This window comes from Calonectris borealis, chromosome Z (assembly GCF_964195595.1).
Source record: "Calonectris borealis chromosome Z, bCalBor7.hap1.2, whole genome shotgun sequence".
In the NCBI taxonomy this organism is placed as follows: Eukaryota; Metazoa; Chordata; class Aves; order Procellariiformes; family Procellariidae; genus Calonectris; species Calonectris borealis.
The window spans coordinates 46,937,577-46,957,527 of NC_134352.1; the positions used below are offsets into that span (position 1 = coordinate 46,937,577).

General features: G+C 39.1%; 1 protein-coding gene across 3 annotated transcripts; it reads left to right on the forward strand.

Annotated features, from left to right (window-relative positions):
• Window positions 1-36: 36 nt before the first annotated feature.
• Window positions 37-15,007, forward strand: CZH9orf85 (chromosome Z C9orf85 homolog). 3 transcript variants are annotated; one of them, XM_075137493.1, is made up of 4 exons: window positions 37-311; window positions 9,160-9,266; window positions 12,208-12,321; window positions 13,101-15,007. In XM_075137493.1, exons 1-4 carry the CDS (start codon window positions 141-143, stop codon window positions 13,276-13,278), a joined length of 570 nt encoding a protein of 189 aa, XP_074993594.1. In that variant the 5' UTR covers window positions 37-140; the 3' UTR covers window positions 13,279-15,007. The 3 variants fall into 3 exon arrangements, with proteins under 3 accessions (XP_074993594.1, XP_074993595.1, XP_074993596.1); XM_075137494.1 differs by lacking the exons at window positions 12,208-12,321; window positions 13,101-15,007 and adding an exon at window positions 11,432-12,069; XM_075137495.1 differs by lacking the exons at window positions 12,208-12,321; window positions 13,101-15,007 and adding an exon at window positions 11,436-12,069.
• The last annotated feature ends 4,944 nt before the right edge of the window (window positions 15,008-19,951 follow it).

Consider the following 19,951-nt stretch of genomic DNA (forward strand, 5'->3'; position numbering starts at 1 on the left):
TGCAGCGCGCCAATGGCGGCGCAGCCCGCAGCGCCGCTCCGGCCACTGAGGCTCCGCCCGAACGCGGGTGGGCGGGAAGCAGCCAAGAGGCAGCGAACCGCGGTGGCCAGAGGGGCTATACTGGCGTCGGCTGCGGGCCAATGGTGAGGCGGCGCGACTGGGGAGTGGTTCCGGGGCAGGAGTCGCCGGCAGTGGCGGTTGCCCGGGGGATGAGCTCGGAGAAGGGGAACGTGTCGCGCACGCGGCCCCAGCGCTACCAGAACGCGCGCGCCTTCAGGAACGACAAGTACGACACCAGCGCCCGGCGCAAGGTAGGCGGCGGCCCGGCCCGGCCCCGCCACCGGCCCGGCCCCCTCCCGGCAGAGCGCTGGGCCTGCAGAGCGCAGCGCAGCTGGCTGCCCGGTGGGCGCGGGTGCGGGGCGGGCGGGCGGGGAGACGCGGCGGCAGGCGCGACCCCTCTTGAGGCGGCGGAGCGGTGGGGGGGCGGAGCGGCGGAAGGAGTTTGGAGGCGTTTGGTGCCGAAAGCGTAAATAGGAGTCCCGGGGGGCTGCTGGGGGCACAGGTGCCTCTGGAGGGGTGGCCTGTCCCTGTGCGGCCTTCTGCCGGAGGGGCGGCAAACGAAGCCATACGGCAGCGGAAGCCAAGGAACGTCTTCGTTTTAGCGGTGGAGAAACCTTTGGCCCAGGCCTGTCCAAAGGGATCACTGCGGCGTTAAGGGAGTAATCCGTAAGGAGCCGTTTCAGTCAGCTGTCACCTGGCCCCGTGTCTCAGGCTGTTGCATAAGGAAATACATTGTGTGGTACTTGAATCATATTTATCACGTGAAAGGCCTTCGTTAAGCCAAAGAATTATTACGAGGAAATAAAGCACTTGCTTTTGTGCGGTGACTGCAGTAAGTAAACGTTCCCTGCAGTGTTGGCCGTGGTACTTCTTGAAAGGTGTTTGGTCTTCTCAAAGTTTGTGACTACGTGGCCTTACTTCAGACATCTTAACATTCTGAGGATTTACCTTGAACAACTCCCCCCACCATCCGTATAAATATCAAGTTTCATTTTGCATACTTTTGAGACAACTTAAAAAAGACTCGTGTTTCCTTTAAGGCTTTAAAAAATTATTAAGGGGCTTTTCCGAGTAGTTACATAGAAAGGTGTCTGTAGCTGTTTTATCAGTCCTTTTGCTACAGTTTGATATTGTCACATTATTGTTACAAAAGACGATTGTTGTCTTTTTTTGTTTCTAAGCAAGGAAAAGGTAATGGTTTACCATATATTCTTGGAACATGCTCTATGCTTGTAGTTGTGGTAATATAATAGCAGTGCGGGAGAGGATGAAGACCAAGCAGTGTGCCTGAGCAGTACCAACACCGAAGTGGGATGTTTTGTCTTACAGGATAAACTGGAAGAGGTGAATAAAACAAAACACAAGATGAGCATTCTAGAAGAGGCTTATCTGGTGCCTCTGCTGTTATTGTCAGTATCTGTTTGACAACTGACAAAAACAACTGTGAGGAGGGGAAAAAAGTCATAAGTTAAAGCGATGGCACCAAAGAAGGAGATTTGGTTGGTGGTTTTTTTTGTTTGGGTTTTTTTTTTTTCAGATGTTGTAGGACTGGTTCTGCAAGTTGAACAGGCTGCTTTGCTGGGGCTCTAAACAGCGCCAGTGTTATTTGTTCTGTGAGTCACTGCATGATCCCTGATGGGAGAGTATTTTCCTGTCTGGCCTCTACACACATACACACACAAAAATATCCTGGAGAGTTGGTCTATCAGAAAAGTCTTCAAAGAGAAACCAAGTTCTGACATCAGTTTTGTAATGGAAGTAATCACTTTAATACCCCCGTTGCTGTTTTTCTTCCCTTTTTTAATATTTTATATCATATAGAACTGGCTACACAGTACCATGCACTCAAATAAATAAAAGTTTTTTAAAAGCTTTTGAATGTAGCCAAGATTCACTGTGGGCATTAACTGTGATATGGGACTGTGTCTTTTTCCTTTCTGTTTCAAGCGAATTATTTCTTTTCTCTCTATGCCTGCCAGTTCATGGAGATGGCTGAACACAGGGAGGAAGCCTCTTGAAGAAGGTGCTTCCTATGACGGGGTTAGATAGTGTGTAGTAAAGGGAAGGGATACATTTTTCTTTTGGCGTACCGTCATGTACAAATTCTAGTGCTAAGCGATACACAGGGGGGTCTTTATAATGATGACTAGGCCTGATTCTGCTATTTGAGAAATTTGAAAAGAAGTTAGACTAACACAGGTTAAGTGATGATTAATGTCATAGTTTAGACACAGAGTATGCTGAATGATGACCGTTTTGCATCTCTGTCTTGTATAGTCCTGAATGATCAGATGGGCCACAGACATTCAAGGCATGATGAGGGAAAGGAAGAAGTAGTAGCAATTTGATCACAGGGAGTATACAGGAGTGGGACATAATTCCTTTCCTTTCTACTAGCTCAGTAGATCAGAAGGATGCTCCCAGCTGCAGAAAGAGAGTGCATCGCCTGCAAATCACTGCTGATTTTTTTTTTTTCTTTTTTTAGGTATTTGCCCTATCTTTGAGTACTTGTTATACACTGTCCAGTACAATACTATCTTGAAAGGCTGCAGAATGCTTTTTAGCTTAAAATTTTTATCCTGCTGCGTTTGTGCACTCCATTAGCGATGTTGAATATTAACTACAGTAGCTTCAGGTTGTACTATGGGTGGAGTTGATGTAGTTATTTGTAGTGTTATTGCTGCTTCTCTCAGTGAAGCAGTATCTGCAGAGGAAATTGATCTAATAGTCTTTTGACTTTTCCCTGCTGGCGGTCATTACCCAGTTGTTTCATGGTTTTTTGAAAGACTTTTGCTTTCTGTCTGACACTGACCTTGGCATCCATTTTCTAATCTTAAAGACCATAGATCTGATTACTTGCAGAACATGCTGAAAGATCCATCTGTCTTTCCTCTAATGATCAATCTTTACTACAGCATTATTCTGGGATAGGCTAGTTGAGTTGAAACACCCTTGCAGCAAAGTACACTGCCTCTCTACTGTATTTGCGTAACTGCCTACAACCGCGCTGGGAAAGCTTGCATCCTAGGCTGAACTGAAGAAGGAAGAGCCAGTACAGGGTAAGACACACTGTGGTGTTAGTTATTGAATCTTGGAATTTGTTTATGGGTGCTTGCTTTACATAGTATATTCCAAAACAGCTGTTTGTGGCTCTGAGCTGAGGAATATACATTATGTTATATGAATACACATTTTATGTAAAGTATATTACATAAGTCAACATGGAAGCTGGAGTAGTTCTAGAGATGAAAGCAAATAGCATTCAATGAGAACATTTAGAACTCCATTGTAATAAGATGGTAAACCACAAAGTGATTCATATTTACACCCAAATGACTGATCTGTTTCTCCATTTCTTTCCTCTCATTAAGTACGTTCCAGATGATAATCCACATTTCCCTAAATTTCAGAGGTTATTAACTCTGAACCTCAGCTTTACCATAGTGTTGATGTCAGCTACTTCTTCAGCTGGCTGTATGGATAACTAACTTGTTTCGGTGGAGACACTGGTCAAGACTGTGGGAAGGCAGTAGGAACAGAACAGGTGAATACAGAGCTTAAATGCTGAGTCAGTGATCGTGAGTTGAAGTTCAGAGGGGAGGTATAGATAAACCAGTAACCAACTGGAATTGTCAGAAACAGTATTGGACTTTGGCTAGGTTCTGTTCTTGCTGCAACATAGAGTAGCTTGGTAGGCTGAAGTCTACTCTCTAGCCACCCTGTTATTCTGGGTTCAGAAGTGCATTCAGGCCTGGGTTATAGCCTTTCATGCAGGAAAAGGAGGAACAAACATAACATCTATTCTGGACTCTAACCTAACTCGGGGGGGACCGGGAGGGGGCGTGAGAGAGAGAAAGAGCAGGTGTGTGTGTTCAGTTCTTTGTGGGGAAGAGGGTGGGAGTTGACTCTCAGTCCTTCCAAGTGTGTGCATTCTCTTGCCGGTTACTTGCACATTTTCAGATCCATGGTCACTGATCTGAAAAAAGCTAAACACCTTGATCTCCAAGATGGCCATTTGGAACTGGGCTTAGAGAAAGCTTTTGATTTCATGTGTTTTAAAGTCCATAGCAATAAAACACAAAAGGGCCTTAAATGCTAGCTATATAGCCATCCATACATAACCAGTATGGATGTAAGGAAGACTTTAAGGCTTCGGTTAAAATGTTAAATACACTTCTTTTTAGAAAGAGATGGGAAAATATCTGTGTAGAAAATGGAATTTAAAGTAATACTGATACGGTAGATGAGCAAGTGAAGCTCTTTGGGCGACTTATTTCAGCCTATGAAGTGTGTATTAGAACCCTGAAAAGCTGGTGTGTCATATCACAGTTTCACATTTGTTAGTCTGTGCTGATCTACTCCGCCTGCTTTGTAGTCATGTGCTGGAGATCCTGTGGAGTTTTGTTTTTCTGAGAAGTGTAGTTATTCAGAAATGCTGCATTCAGCCTTGTTGATTGAAGCAGTATCACCTGGGCTTCTGACAAGGAAGGTTATGGATGGTATTGACATTCCTTTTACAGCAGAATAGACCACTGATGTGTGCTCAGTAGTAGGAGTCTGCTTTCAATAGAGTAAATCAAAATACCCATAGGTTCACACATAATTAGAAACTTCCAAACAGAGAGTGAGGCTGCTTTGAAACCCCAACATTACATCTTGCTTGTGAGTGCTTTAATGCTAGCTTAAGCTAGGGATTATTTTGTGTGCCAAGTTAGTAGGTGTAGGTGCATGTGTTTACTTTAATACATTCTGAACTGCTTTTGGCGGGTTGTTAAATGATTTAATACTGGGTTACGTGAGCATACAGAGGATGCTGTTTCGTTAATGCAGTTGACCTGACAGTGTGTATGTCATATATAATATGCACATGGAATATTTTGTGACTATATACTTTAAGACTGTTTATATATGTCTGTATTGCATAACTGTAATTTCTTTGGAGAATATATAGACAATATGGTAAGCACTGGATGAGTTGCATTTGTCCTTGGAGGGAAGTATGGCAAAAGAAAAGAGGAAAGAGCTATTGACTAAAACAGGGAAATGAGCGTAAAAAAAAAAAGAATAGAGAAACTGCTGTGACAGAAGCAGAATCTAACTTGTCAGAGTAGTTCTCACACCAAGAAATCCATTTCAGACCATAAGCACTACCTCTTTGTGTATGAGAGCTAACTACCCGCGTAAAAGCTGGGTATGAAAGTTGGAAGGGAATAATGAAGCTGACAAACCTTGTTCAGGTCTTTGTGTAGGTTGTTGTTGTTTTGTGCCCTTAAAGGAAAGCCAGCTATTAAATGGGTGAAAGGAAGAAAATATGAATATATGAAAGTTTAAACAAGGTACAAAATATATTAAAAAGTTAGTATTAATAGGAAAAGTAAGCAGCGGAGGGATTTTTTTGATTTAACTAATAACTTCCCCGTTCTGACTGGGAACTGAGATACCAGGAAAGTTTCTCTTCCAGTTTGTTAGGAGAACTTACTCTCACACGTTCTTTGGTGATTTAAAAAATCTGAAAAAACATCTTATCCAAATCTTCAATTAGGGACAGCTTGCTTTGCTTCTTCAAGTCTGTGTTGCTTTTGAAAGTGATATGATACTTTTTTTTGGTCAAAGGCAATGCTGAATTTAGTGTAGAAAACCACAGTAAATTATCAGCTTCTTTTAGTAATAGTAACATTTAAATATCAGGTGTTTTTTCCGAGCAAAATAAACTTAGAAGGCAAACACAAGCCAAGGTTAAACTCTGCAAATCTCCCTGCTTGCTTGCTTTACATCAATCCATCGTTCTCTATTGACTTTCTAAATCAACAGCCTAGTGGAAGGATTGTAGAGTCATAGTCTCTCTCATATTCAGTTGTGCTGAGCCAATGATTAACTACACCACCGCATACTTGAAGTGCCAACACTGAGTAAAAAATACAGGAAATTGCTGAAGGGGAGGAAGAGACTGTGCTGTATGTGTGCCTGTTGGAAGGAGGAAATTGGAACTTAAAAGCTGTCGTCTTTCTTCCAGTTGTTACCTTCTGAGCAGATACCATGTGGTTTCTTTGAGTTGCTGTGTAAGATTTGTGGTCCTGCATGTGACTAGGCTGAAAAGTCCAGGCATATTTATGCCTGGATCAGGATCTTAAGTTACACATAAATGTGATCTTCATAGCTACAATCTAATTTGGTGTCAAAAGACTCTTAGGCAGCATTTTGGTCAACGTTCTTAATCTTCGTCTTTGCAGTGGATATTTGAAGTGTCACTGATCATACCAAGAAAATGGAACAGTTCAAATGTGACTGTGTAGAAGTAATCTAAATACATAGACCAGCTCTGATAAAGATTCATTGCCTTTATGTGGATAATGTGATTGTTGCTGTGTAACTGAATTACATTAACTTTATTTTACTTTACTTTAGAGCTTCTTGTGTGTTACTTGTCTTCTAAAGACCTTTTTCAGTGGTGAAACAATGTGTTAATATAGAGGGAGGACTAATCTTTGGGGTGAGAGCATCAGGTAAGATGCAGGCTTTGTTGTTCAAAGCAAAGTGAAGAAGTCCCAATAATACAGTCTTTATGCCACATGACTAGTCTCTCAGCCTTGTTACGAGGTGGTGTTTTCATGCAAAGATCTATACTATGAGTAGCATGAAAAGGCATCTTTGGAATTTGGGATGGCCTGTGTTTTAGTTTGTCTCATAAAAAAAAAAACTAAAAAATAAATCACTGTATGATTGTTGTGTATTCTGGAGCTAGGTGATAAGCATATTGGGAGGAGGAAGAGCTTTATAAAGCTCCAATAATAATAATTATGCATATTTCCTTGTTCCATAGCAAACGTTTAGCAGAACTTGTAATAGGCTGGCTGTTTGACAAACTTCAGATTTCTTTCAGATGAGAGGTGAAAGTAGTTCCTATTTTGTTTTCTGCACTGTTTGTGCCACATGCAGTCCTGACTGTGGCCTCTTGCATTCCAAGTGCGTTACGCATTGCTGAGCCTGTCCCTGCATCACTTAGTAACAGGGCTCCTGTCCCCAGCCGTGATGTCAGGACGTATTATAGGAAATGAGGTAGTTTTCAGCAAGGAAGCTAACTCCCTTTGGAAACACAACCAGCTGTCTTCAGCTTAAACCATTGCAATCTTTTGATGTTTATTGGGTTCTGCCTTAGCACTACGAAAAATAGTTGATCACAATAAAGAACACCTGGGAATACAAATTACAGTGTTTGTGTCTTTCTCCCCTCCTGCATTACTAATTAATGCAAATCAGGAGAGTGAGAGGGAGAACTGGGAAGTTCTAATTTGCAGGTTATTAGAAGCTTATTCAGGCTATACTACTTGGAGCCTTACTTTGGGCTAGTCAAGCACTGAAAAGAAGGCTTATCTTCAAATTGCATGAATTTTGAAAGAACGAACATAGTCAGTTCTGACAGCACTTTGAATTGCCAACTCCTTTAACAGATATCTGCTGAGAACCTACCAATTATTTTCTTCTCTCAGAAAGTTTCCACATTAGCCAAATGTTTGTGTTTCTTGGAAAATTTAATTCATAATGCATGGCTGACATCAGAACCACAGCTTTCTGTATTCAGTGTTCAAGCATTCTGCAAAACCTTGTTTCTTTCTGGTGGTGTTTTGTTTTGTTTTGTTTTTTAATATGACAAGTCTGTATTCGATCATTGGGAAAAAAGTTTACTGTCTTTTAACTGAACCAGCCAAAAAGCACCTCACCTTCAGTTAACTGTACCATGGGAAAACTCATACTGAATGATTGAAGTTTAGTAAAAATGGAAACAATGGAAAACAAGTCCCATAGTATACTCACTCGAAAGCAGCATTTCCTCTGCCGCATACATTTTTCAGAATAGAGTAAGATGCTGTATTTTTAAAGCTAGGCTTGTTCTTTTTTCTAGTGTATGGAAGTAGAACTTTGTGGAGTAAGAAGCTCTTGTGGGTCATAAAAACAGGAAATTACTTCAGAAGCTACTGTATGCATAGAATAACTTTTCAGTTTGTTTGTAAAAGAATAACATAAACTCTAATCCCAATTAATGCAGAATCTGTTCCAATGAACTTTTAGGTATTCTAAGAAATAGATGTGGTTTAGACCATGTTAATAATGTAATTTTGGTATGGTAGCCATTTTTAAGCTGTCTTTAAAAAGTCACAATAGATTTTTTTTGGCTATATGCATTTGTTTTAATTGTGAAATTTCTATTTTTAAAATTCTGAATGAATACACGCAACCGTATGATAGATAAAGTTACTGCTGGCATTTTTAGATAGAGAAGAAATAAAAGGTTGAATGTACAAGCATATGTTGCTTGTTATTTAAGGTAACAGTGTGGTTTGGTACTACCCATCTCAGAATAACTTATCTTGTGCAAATAGTACTGGCCAGTTAACATTTTGTATTCCTGAGCAAACTAAACACAAAATGTTGCAGAAGATCTTAGGGTAAACTTTGCATTGTCTTGAAAATATACCGTAGTTGAAATGACTGTTTTGAGGCTTTTATCTTAGACACTTGAGAGCAAAAATGTACTACTACTTTTTCATAAAGAAAGTTTACGATGAAAGAGACATTGAATGATTTGACTGCAAATAATGTGTGGATTCTACTTTATTGTGATCTGAGAAAAAATCCTGAGACTACTTATTTTAAGTATCTGGTATAACGGTAACTTGAGCAATAATAAGTTAAATGTTAAGTCTTGCAGGTTGTCTTCTCTGGATAAAAGCTGCGTATTTCAGGGCTTATTTCTACTTAAATCTGTTTTGTAAAATCTCTAGAGATGGAAAAAAAATATTTATAATAATCTATTATCAACAATATAATAACATAAATAAGTACTACTATTAACAACATTAAAATTATGATAATAATAATGAAGACTACCTCAAGGTGAAAGACTACCTCAGCACTCTTTCCACTGAAGAAAATTACTAGCGGTAAATGTATATGAAATGCTTATGTTAATATCAAACAAACATCTTTCTAAATACCGTATTAATCACGTGATGGGTGGAAATGTTTTCTAAGCAAGATTATGCTCATAAAAGTAGGAAATCTTCAATGTATTCTTATTTTAATTTTTATTTATTTATTCAGAAAATAAATGCTAAGCTTCATGATGGAGTGTGTCAGCATTGCAAAGGTATCTTGGAGTGGCGGGTAAAATTCAGCAAGTACAAACTACTATCAAAACCTAAAAAATGGTGAGTTAAGATACTTTGTGTTCATCACTGATAATGTAGTTCGTGAACTTTTTGGAAAATATTCTAGTTTTGGAAACTCACAAGTAGTAGCTGCTACTATATGACATTCTTCAAATTTGGAGTTTGTAATGACAATATATATGCAATGTTAATTTCCTAATTCATTAGTCTTTTATCTTAAACTTTTGAAAAGAAAATGCAGTGGAAAAGCAACTGCTTCCCTCTTTGCTTGAACTTGGACCTGTAAGTTTCCAAAACCGTCATTGTGTCCTCCTGAACAAAAAGTCAAACCTGAACCAGTTGTAACATGATTTTCCAAGGCCTCTTTGCAAGTCAGTACTAGAGGAATCTGCACATCTCTTAACTTTTGTAGTTCACAAAGACCATCTAGTAGAGAAATGAGAGGAAGGCTTTGATTTTGTGTCATAACAAAACTCATCAGCAACGCTGTTCTCAGCATTTCTGAGGCCTCAATTCCTACAAAATGTTTGCAATACATGCATTTAATTGCCTCTTAGCATGTTTAGCATTGTTTGCATACAGTTCTGTATTAGGTGTTTTGGGATAAGTACATAACAAAGGTGATAAATATCTTGAAATAATTTATAGGTTTGTGATAGGTTAATGTTCTGAAGTGGATACTCTCTGCTTCCTTCTTACTTGCTCAGCTGCAGAAGTCCTTACCTCTGTGGCTGCAGACACAGACGGTGTTTCAACAACGAAACCTTGAACTCGAATAAACTACAGCTGGGCTGTGGTGTATGATATAGCCAGCTTTGTTACAGTAGTTCACACTGTGTTTGTGTTTTGTTCTCAGTTACATACTTCTGAAATCCTTATGAACTGCTTGAAGAAGTTCTGTAAATCTATGTATGCAGTTCCCTGAATGACGGTGTATTTTATTTTGATTTTCAGTAGGTTAAAAGGAACGGAATGTTTGTTCATACTATATCCCCCACTTGTGAGAAGTTTTGCTTTTTAATGTGAAACAACATGCAATAAGTATTTTGGTTTTAGTAAACAATTTCACCCTTTCATGTAAAAAAAAAAAATTTGGTTAGGTAGAAGTCTCCCTGGTTCTCAAAGTAAACGTTCTGGGTTCTATTCACCACATAAAGCTGGGATATGTCTTTTTTTAACTCTTTCTCAAATGACTATGTGCATCCTGTTTAAATGTAATGAGCTGTAACAAATCATGTGGTGGTGGCTCTGGTTCTTTTGCCTCTTCTCTGCCTACCCCAAAGGGAAAAAAGCAGCAAAAAAGCGTGTAAATCAGAGAAGCATTGGAAATAGAAAAAGTGGCATTGTGGGACAGCTGCTTATGACAGAATATGTGATGTTTTCCATCATATTTTTGAACAAGTAAATTGGGCTGCAGACCGTTCTAGCTCTACAGGAGGTGGATTCTAGCCCAGCCTGCAGCAGTACAATGGCTGAGTGGGCTGCTGTTCTGAAAGAGCAAGACTATGAAGATTTTCAGTGGGTGAAGCTTCTAGGTGAAGTAAACACATTATAGCCATTAAAAATGTGACTATATGAAAAAAAAAGAGTTCTTCATATCACAGACAATGGGAATGGAGGACTTCTCTGTACCTCAACTTATTTTTAGTTTTTTAACATCTTCAAGATTATGATTGTTAGTACAACCACAAGTTATCCCTACTTTACTTTTATTTCAAGTATTTAATTATTACAGATTAAACTATTTAAAAAAAAAGTCTATCCACCTTGATTGATAGTGCCCCAGTTTGGTGTGACATGGCTGGGAAGAGCTGTAGATATTTTTTTAGTACTAATGCAACTGAACATAGAAGAAGGAAAAGGGGGGGGGGAACCAAACTAAGTAGTATTTCCAGTGACATCTAACTGTAGGTTTTTCCTGGGGGAGAGGGAAGACCAGAAACACCAGGCAGTTCAGACTTTGCTTTTGTCAAATGTGTCCCACAGCAATTCATGTGATTATACAGCTTCTTGAAGAATTGGTTATGTGCATCTTGATAATGAAAGCTCAGTAAGAGCCTAGATGAAGATAGTAGGGAGAAGGTGGTAGTGCTTAAGAATGGGATTTGAGAAAGCAAGTAAAAATTCTGTTTCACTAGATGCTAGTGCATCTCTCCTTATAAGGCATGCAAAAATACTTAATATTTTTCTTCATTCTGTTTTAGCCAGCTCTGCAAATCCACTGTTCAGAACTGTATGCTGAATCTTTCCTGACAGACTTTTGAGTGCCTGAGGAACCAAGAAAGAGTGACTTTTAGGACAGTTGCATTACATGGGATATATAGTTCTGAGTTCTGTTCTCCAAAAATACAAGGCTTTAGAGATGTCAGCTGAACGTTAAGCCATAGCATTTTAGAAATGACTTAATCTACAGAGTTTTAGCATATCTTGAAAACGAATAGTCAAAAACCTCTACATAATTAGGTTGGGTTTGTTCAGAATACAGTTCCGTGCAGGCTTGTGTTCATAGAAAGCAAAGTCCAGCACTGGCTTTGTTTATACTCTGAGAAGTTCAAGTGGGAGACATTTAATGTTTGAATGGAAAGCTTTTTATTTGTAAAATGCATGCACCTTTTTATACCGTATTCTTATTTTCTTTTATCATTAAACCAGAAGAAGAAGTTATGTAGCTTTTAAAGTAAAACTGCCTACTGAAATGAATGGAAAGGTTTCTTTTGTCACTTTAAATATAAAAATTCTTGATTTTATGTTTCTTCTTCAGTTCTTGTCTTGATAATTCTTCCTGAAAAAGTTAAAGGAGAGGGAAGACAGGCAATGATTTTGATAGTGCTGCTTGTTAAAACACCAGTTGTTTCATATGACACTGGCCCATAACATGTTGTTCCTCTTTTGAGGAATATATTTATATTGTCTTTGAACACAGAATGTTTAGTAAGTGTCCACAAATATTTTCTTAATCATGTATTCTTTCTCTTTACAGTGTGAAGTGCCTCCAGAAGACTGTAAAAGATCCTTACCATATTATTTGTCGACCATGTGCTGGTAAACTAGAAGTTTGTGCTAAATGTGGAAAAGAAGAAGAAATAGTAATTCCGTAAGTAGCTCATAGGTTACGTAGTTTCAGTACTGCATTGTTTCTTCCCCTTTTAATAAAGTTTGGAAACTGCCAGGAAGCTGTTGTACTTTATGCCATATTCTGAATAATCCTGACAGGAATCAGTAGGAGTCATTACCCTCACTTTCTTCTGCTGAAACTAGGGGTGAAATGCCTATTGATGTTAGTGGGGCTGGGCCAAAAAAAGTCTTGCTTGGATAAGACACTTTATTTTAATACCAAAGGGTAAATTGCATACCTTCCTTGGGAACAAAGCGCTTCAAAATGGATTTAGGTATAGAGCACCATAAAATATGCATAAGCCAATATACTGTTTGCATTTTGTCTGTCATTTGATGATTCAGTTACTAGTGAACAGAAAACCTAAACAAGGGCTGATACTGAGCACAGTTATCACAATATATTTAGCAGGCTTTCGGGTTTTTATTCTTTTACTAGAGTTCTCTCTTTATTAAGCATCCTGTATTAATTTGCTAGCTTGTGACAACTGGCCAGCAGTTGCTTAGTTGGTCAAACTGTTCATATATATATATTTTTTTTTTTTCTCCTTCACAGACTCTTTTTCCTTTATTGTCTTTTATATCTTTCCTGTTCAACATGAAAGTAACTTCAGGTTATTGTCCCTCTCCTCATCCTCCCCATCTCCCACATCCTTCGATCCCTGGTAGAATATTCTGCCCTTCATCCCACATTCTTTTGTTTAAAAGAAAAATAAATTCTAAAAGTGGGTGATGATAACGTGCTCTTGCTTTCTGCAGGATTGATAAAGGACAAGACAGAACTGAGTGTATGACTATTAAAAATGGCCAAAAGAGCAGTGGCTTGGAGGATGAGCTGGATTTTGATACAAACTTCAGTAGCACAGACAGTGATGAAGATTCTGATGTGCTTGAAGAACGATTTAAAAGTATGAATTTTGAAAGGACAGAGATCTAAAAGGTTGAGCTTCTGTGAGAGACTATATGCAATCAAAAGTGGTAAACCCATGTTTGCCTTAAACTACTCCGGAAATCTGATTTGACATCTAAGGTCCTTGCATATAAATGTTGGCACTGTCTATTATGATGCTTGCTGGCGGTTTTGTATAAATAAATTTTTTTTTGTATTAAGAGCAGAATTTCTTGTGAAAAGTAGTCTTTAAGCGTAGTTATTTCTTGCATACGTGTAACAACTTCCTGGTTTTCTACAGTAAAGCCTCTTTGTGTAATTGTTCTAAACTCAGTATTACACGACTGTTGTACTGCCACTTGGAAAGCTACATGGAAGTCTAGAATAAATACAGAGTCTTGTCATAAAAAGGAAGAGCTAAACCAGCTCTAATAGTTTGCTGAAGGAAGAAATTGCAAATTCTGTCAATGAGTTTCCAAACAGGGTTAAAATACCAAGTGGTCATTACCCTATGGCTGTTGTTTCTTTTCTGTGCAAAAAAAGAGGGCCTAAATGCCATCACCAGTACCGTTCATGAGCAGTTAATGCTTATTTACCATATATAAGTATGCCTTACAAATCTGTGACCTTGTAACTATCTTGAAAAGAAAAAAACCCTGAAGACGACTTAGAATTTCTCATAACAGGTCTCACACTTTCTTTTCCTTTGACTGTGGATCTAATGTAGTTTGCTCTGATACGAAAACACTTGTGTAATGTAGTGATGCTTATATAGTTACTCTCTTCCTGATTTTCAGTTCTTTCTAGGGGTTATTTCAATGTAGATTAAGCTCTAGGAAGAACTTAACTGAATGTGCAGTGACTATCTTTTACGGGATTCAGGATGGTTTGATTTCTTCTGTATTGTCTGCTACCTCTCTAAATAAAGCTGAAGAAGTACTTCCTAGTAATTAAATGGTTTAACCTATGACAATATATTATGCTGTTTTTACTAACCGCATGACAGCTACCCATCTGCTTTGGTGTTCTGCCTGATTTGCAGTAGTGGGCACGGAAAAATTTGATTCGCAAAGTACCTTCTTCAAATGAATTGTGAGGGACTTCAGCTCTGGGATTATTCCCCCCGCCCCTGCCAATGGGGGAAATACTGAACCTTTATCCTTTGGGTAGAGATAACCACCCTGTGGCTGCCATAGTTGACCTTAACTTTAAAGAAAATCTACTTATCAAGATGTGGAGTGCTAAGACATTCAGCAGTCAATAGCTTAGAAACTGTTCTGATTTAAAGGACAACTTTATTATTTACTATTGACAATAACAGGCAACAGCAAAATTCTTGTAATCAGTCATGGAACAGTGAGCTCTTTCTGTTTTTTCTTAACTGTGTAGGTGTTTGTCACTACACATAAGGCCGTAAGAATAAGCTTTTTCTTTTATTATTTTTGATTTATTTAGATTTGTCTTTTACTTTTGTGTTGTGTTATTCACTTTTGTACATTGAAACACCCTTTTACCTTTTCTAAACTATTTGTAAGTTTTATCTAAAACGTGCTTTTGCTTTTGTAATGATCTCTAAGGACTAGTAATCTGCTTGGTTTCTTTTTTTTTTTTTTTTTCCCCTTGTTGTTGTTCCTTTTCCGTGCTGCCCTTCTGCTGTTGAAGAATTTGATTCCCTAAGATTATTTTAATTTTTCGGTCCCATGTAGATCTTTTGCATAGGTAGATTTTTGCTGAGTGTTTTGTGATAACCACTAGCAATAAAGTATTGAAAAACGTTCTACTTGTCTTCTCTGTTCCTGTGATGCATTGTGACTTTTGTGGCTTTTCACTGAGACGAAGTCTAAAGTTTACGAAGTGTTCAGGTGGTACTCTGTTTCCTTCTGGGGTTGCTTATTACATAGTTGTTTGCAGTCATAAAAGACTAGGACTAATGATCCAAACAACCCATCTCCTTTCTCCACCCACTCTATAAACATGTTGTTTATAAGCTAAACCACTAGTTTTGTGATTAAACATACTGGTTCTTTCACTTAACTGCAACTAATAAAAAACAAGAAATTTGGAAGTTTAAAATTTGTATAAGGGCAATGGTTGGTCTTGGAAGAGTCAGTGAAGCTGCAAAGCACCAAGAAGTCCTTAGTGGCAGAAAAGGAAGTTGTCTGGTGTGTTTAGAAGTGACTGGAAATTGGTCTGAAGGTCATGTTGCATTGACAGATAAGTCCTCCCAACAGGACAGCAGTGACGTCTGACTTAGTGTGACATTACCTGTTGTGCTGCCAGTTGACGTCGATAAAGACAGAGTGAACAGGGAATATCCCCCACACGCACCACAGGTGACTGGGCAGGGGGATAGAGGGGAGTTAATAAGTAATCTGGAGGTAGCTTCAGAAAGGGTGTCTCTGAAGGGGAAACCATGAGTGTCATCAAAAGTGAACTAGGCTTTTGAAAGTGACATACATACAGGAAATGTTCTTCCACTTGGAAAAATGAAGTAATGGCCCAGCCCTTTGCCCAAAGGTGAGAGGAAATCCTGAAACGATTGGAAAACATGTCATGGAACTGGCAGGAGCTGTATAATGAGAAAATAAGGGGAAGGGCTCTCTTTTCAAAGTGGTGACACAACCTGTCAGTACTGGGGAAGAGCAGTGCCACGCAGATGAGCAACATGTAGCAACAAAACACAAACGTTAGGGAAAGTCCTCTGAAGTTAGCGTCTCCATGTCACGCAACTAATGCTCTGTTCGGAGTTTAGGTGGGCAGTTGATACTACAGTTGATGAAACTTTGCTGTGAGTGAGCACAGCTGTAGTGGTGGCTGGCTGGTGTTAGTCCAACCTCTCTGAAGACAGCTTTTGATTCTGGCAAGTGTTCTGCTTTGGTCATAACTGCAGTTGAAAGATGTACTGCTGGAAATGATTGCTGCAACTAAAACCATGTACAATGGTGGTTGTGAGTCAGCTTGCAAAATTGCTAACTTGGAGTTTGGGCACATTTGCTATTATAGGAGAAAGGAATTTGTATTTTACTGAAGACACCTCTAACAGGAATAAAAGGAACAATTTTGATTTTCTTGTTTAATTTTGACTGAAGTTAGAACATATTTGGAATTACAGTAAGGTACTATTTTTCTGAGACTTAAGTAATACTTCTGAATTTCAAGGCAGTTTTTTGTGAAGAACTTGTTGAACAGAGGATTATGCTGGGGCAGAACCCCTTTAAACCCTGATCTTCAGTAAAATCATATATAGATGAGAAAATAAAAAAAAAAAGGAAGGAGACCAAAAGTCATCGAAGAGATTTCTGAGACAATCTTCAGGGTAGTTGCATATTTAGAGTTTTTAATTGAGATTTTGAAAGGTTTCTACCTCTTCTTTCACAAAGAATAATGAATTTGTGTTTGTAAACTTCAAAAGAGGGGAAATGATGATACTACCATGCCTGCCGGACATTGAGATGCAGTTTAAATGATCTACTTAGAATGACTGATTGTGGGTTTTAGGAATTTAACTGAACCTTGTGGGTCCTTACCAAATACATTACTGAATAAGAGAATGATAGATGTTAATAATTAGTCATCTGAAGAATAAAGGAGATGCAGTGATGCTGCTGACACAGTTGGATTCCTGTTAACTGATTGTCCTTAGGAGTGTTACCAATTCTCATTTGGTGTGACTCAGCACTGACAGTATTTAATTAGATAATGGACTGTCGGCAAGCATGCAAGATGATTCTCGCCTCACAAGGAGAAATGCTTATCATAGGCTTGAACTGTCAGAACTTGTCATTGTTGACTTGTATAGATTTCCGGAAAACCAAATTCCCATATATAAGGATTTCTTAGGACAATCTGGATTCATTGCAGTATGAGGAGAATCCAGTATGGACAGAGTGCTGCCTCCAATATTCTCTGTCAAAGTTCGCAGGCATCTCTGAGACATCGTATCATCAAATGTTTTGAAGTATTAGGCGATACAAAAAGCATTGCCCAGTGATTTACTTCTTGTTTTGCATGGGCTGGGCTCTTCTATTCTTGTTTTGGCTACTGATTAATCTGTATTCCTCTAAAGTACTAAAATAATACCAGCCTCTGAAGGTTTATAGGACTACTGGTTAATTAGGAAAAGGATGGCTTGTTTTCTCCCTATGATGGGCATGTACTTGGATGCTGAGATGCAAATCATAGCATTAGCAAGGAAAATAGAGGAAAATATAGCAGGTAATCAAATGTGAGCCACTTTGTAACCCTCTAGCCCTACAATTATATGTGTTTTCTTTGTTCAGGAGTTCTCACAAGTAAACGGATGCTGGTAGAAAATGCAAAACTACCTCTGCTTATAGGAAGCATCAGACTGACTTCCAGAGTTAATGAGGAAAGGTTTGTAAGTAGCATGGAGAGACATTCTTAATTATCAGATGTTTAGGGAGCTGGTCATGCACACTGTCAGCAACTGTTTTACTTCATTCTTCTGCCTACCTATTATCTGAAAGCTGTTAAAAGAAAACTGTATATGAAACAGAAAGTATGTGCCCTGCATACGTGCCCTCATCACATACAGTGAGTGTGTAAAGTAGGGTTCCTAAACCTCGTAACAGTTGAAAATACACTAGTATTTGGAGTGAGGTAGATCAGTCACCTGTAACAGACTAGAAATGAAATACTTGGCACATTTCAGGTAGCAGATTTTCCGGTTGGAACCTCTAAAACAGTTAAAATGAAATCACACAGGAGTTCTCTTCATTCCTAATGAAGTCAGTGAGAAAACAACTATTTTTAATAATAGGGATACGACTCATAATTCAGTCATCAATAAGAAGCTTGCATTTGAAGATCTGAAAGCAGGGGCTGAAGACCACATCCAACCTGAATTTCAGCTATGTCTAGCATCTGTACTTTCATTTGCCTTTGATATAGCTATAGAAACCCAAGTTAAAAGGGTCTGGTGTAGTGTCATCATTAAAAGTGCTTTGAAAGCAGTACCAAATACTTCAATATTTTTCTTAAAACTGCAACACATAAGACCATGTTTTTGTACAAAAAATATATGGATTATGCATGTACCTGAATGGCAGCACTCACTTGAAATCTCTCTTTTTACGACAGCTTGCATTTCAGAGTCTCAAGTTTGTCACAGCTATGTTCCTTGCACTTGGCTGTTTCCTAAATCCGATGTGAGCAAGTGTGACATAATGTGTAAAAAGAATCTCTAAATAGTATTCATAGTTTACATATTAGTATACGTAGCAGCAGTGAAACTTGTAGCATTTATTAAATTAGTAATTGCAAGCTACATGTGTAACAGGTTTGGTTTGTTTTTTTTTTTTTTTCCCTCCCCTCATAGACCTTACTCTGCCTCCTGACTATTTTGTTCCTTTTAGGGTTATTTTCTATCTTTGTCCCACAGTGCGGTTCTGCACTGTAGAACTGTAGAAGTTGCTAGCTTGAATGGGAGCCGATACAGCCTCTGACTGACAGCAACAATACATTGCTCTGGGTTATTCCCAGCAGCAGCAACAGAGTTGATGGCAAAACCATAGAGCAAACTGCTTACTTCAAAGTAGTGATGTCTGTGAGATGTATGTGAAATGAAATGAAGCCACAGGTCTTGGGGAAAAGGATAAAAGGACCCTAACATTTTTTGTTATAGTAGAGAAATGCAGAATAACCCCAAACTTTCCATTTCCAAGGAAAAATAAACTCCATAAAATCAGACTACATCTGGGACTGCTTTGCACCTTCCTAAAGGTAAGTAGTGTCACAAGGGAGTTTGATGTACTGATCTTGAGTCAACTATATTGGTGGTTAAATGCATCTTCCCTAACTGATTTAACATCAAGATAGTCCACTTCTAGGGCTTCATGTTTGACTTATTTTGACTGAGGGTTGTTTTTTTTTTAATGTGTGTGTGTTTATTTACAGGGTGCTTTGCTACTCCATTATAGATAAGGGCCCCAAGTCTGTGTGGCAGTTGCTGTTCCAGAGTACACTGCATAAACCAGGTAGGGTAGATGCATGAGGTCACAGGAGCTACAAGGTCAGCAAAAGACTACAGCAGAACCCAAACCTCTTACATCCTACTCCGATGTCTTACCTATTTGATTTTGCTGCCCACCATGTGACTTCTACACACAATGTACAAGGGAGAGGTATGACCTCGTGTAGACTAAGAATCTAAAAAAAAAAGGAAGTTAGCTCTTTTTTTTCACTTAATGTATGTCAGAAAACAGTGCTGAAGAAACCCTTGTGTTCAAGAACTGGCATATTTGCTTGCCAGTGTGGCAAATGGCTGAGCATAGATGCAAGCCTTCCTGGTTCTGCTTTTACTGACGTCCTCAGGTTTCTCTCTCGAAAAAGCTGCCTTACAACACCAGGTGTCACTATAACAAAGTGAAAAAGTTGGCTTGGAAGTTGGCTTCACACTGCGTGGTGATAGTGGCTTTAAAAACCACCAGCGATCTCGGGGCTCCAGGCTGGGTATCTCGAAAGTGCGTTGCTTTCACACCTCGGAGCTGGCTGCCCAGCTTTTATCTCACAGGGGTGCAACTCTCCCTGATCTGTGCAGCGAGTTGCGACCTGGATGACCTGCACTTCCAGCAAGCTGCTCAGGAGAGGAGCTGGGATCAAGGGCGGACACCTGAGCTGGGAAGGTGCTTTTGCTTTGGAATCTGCTTTTAGGGCAAGCTTAAAAGGCCATGCCTTCCAGCCTGGCCTCCACATCTGCAGC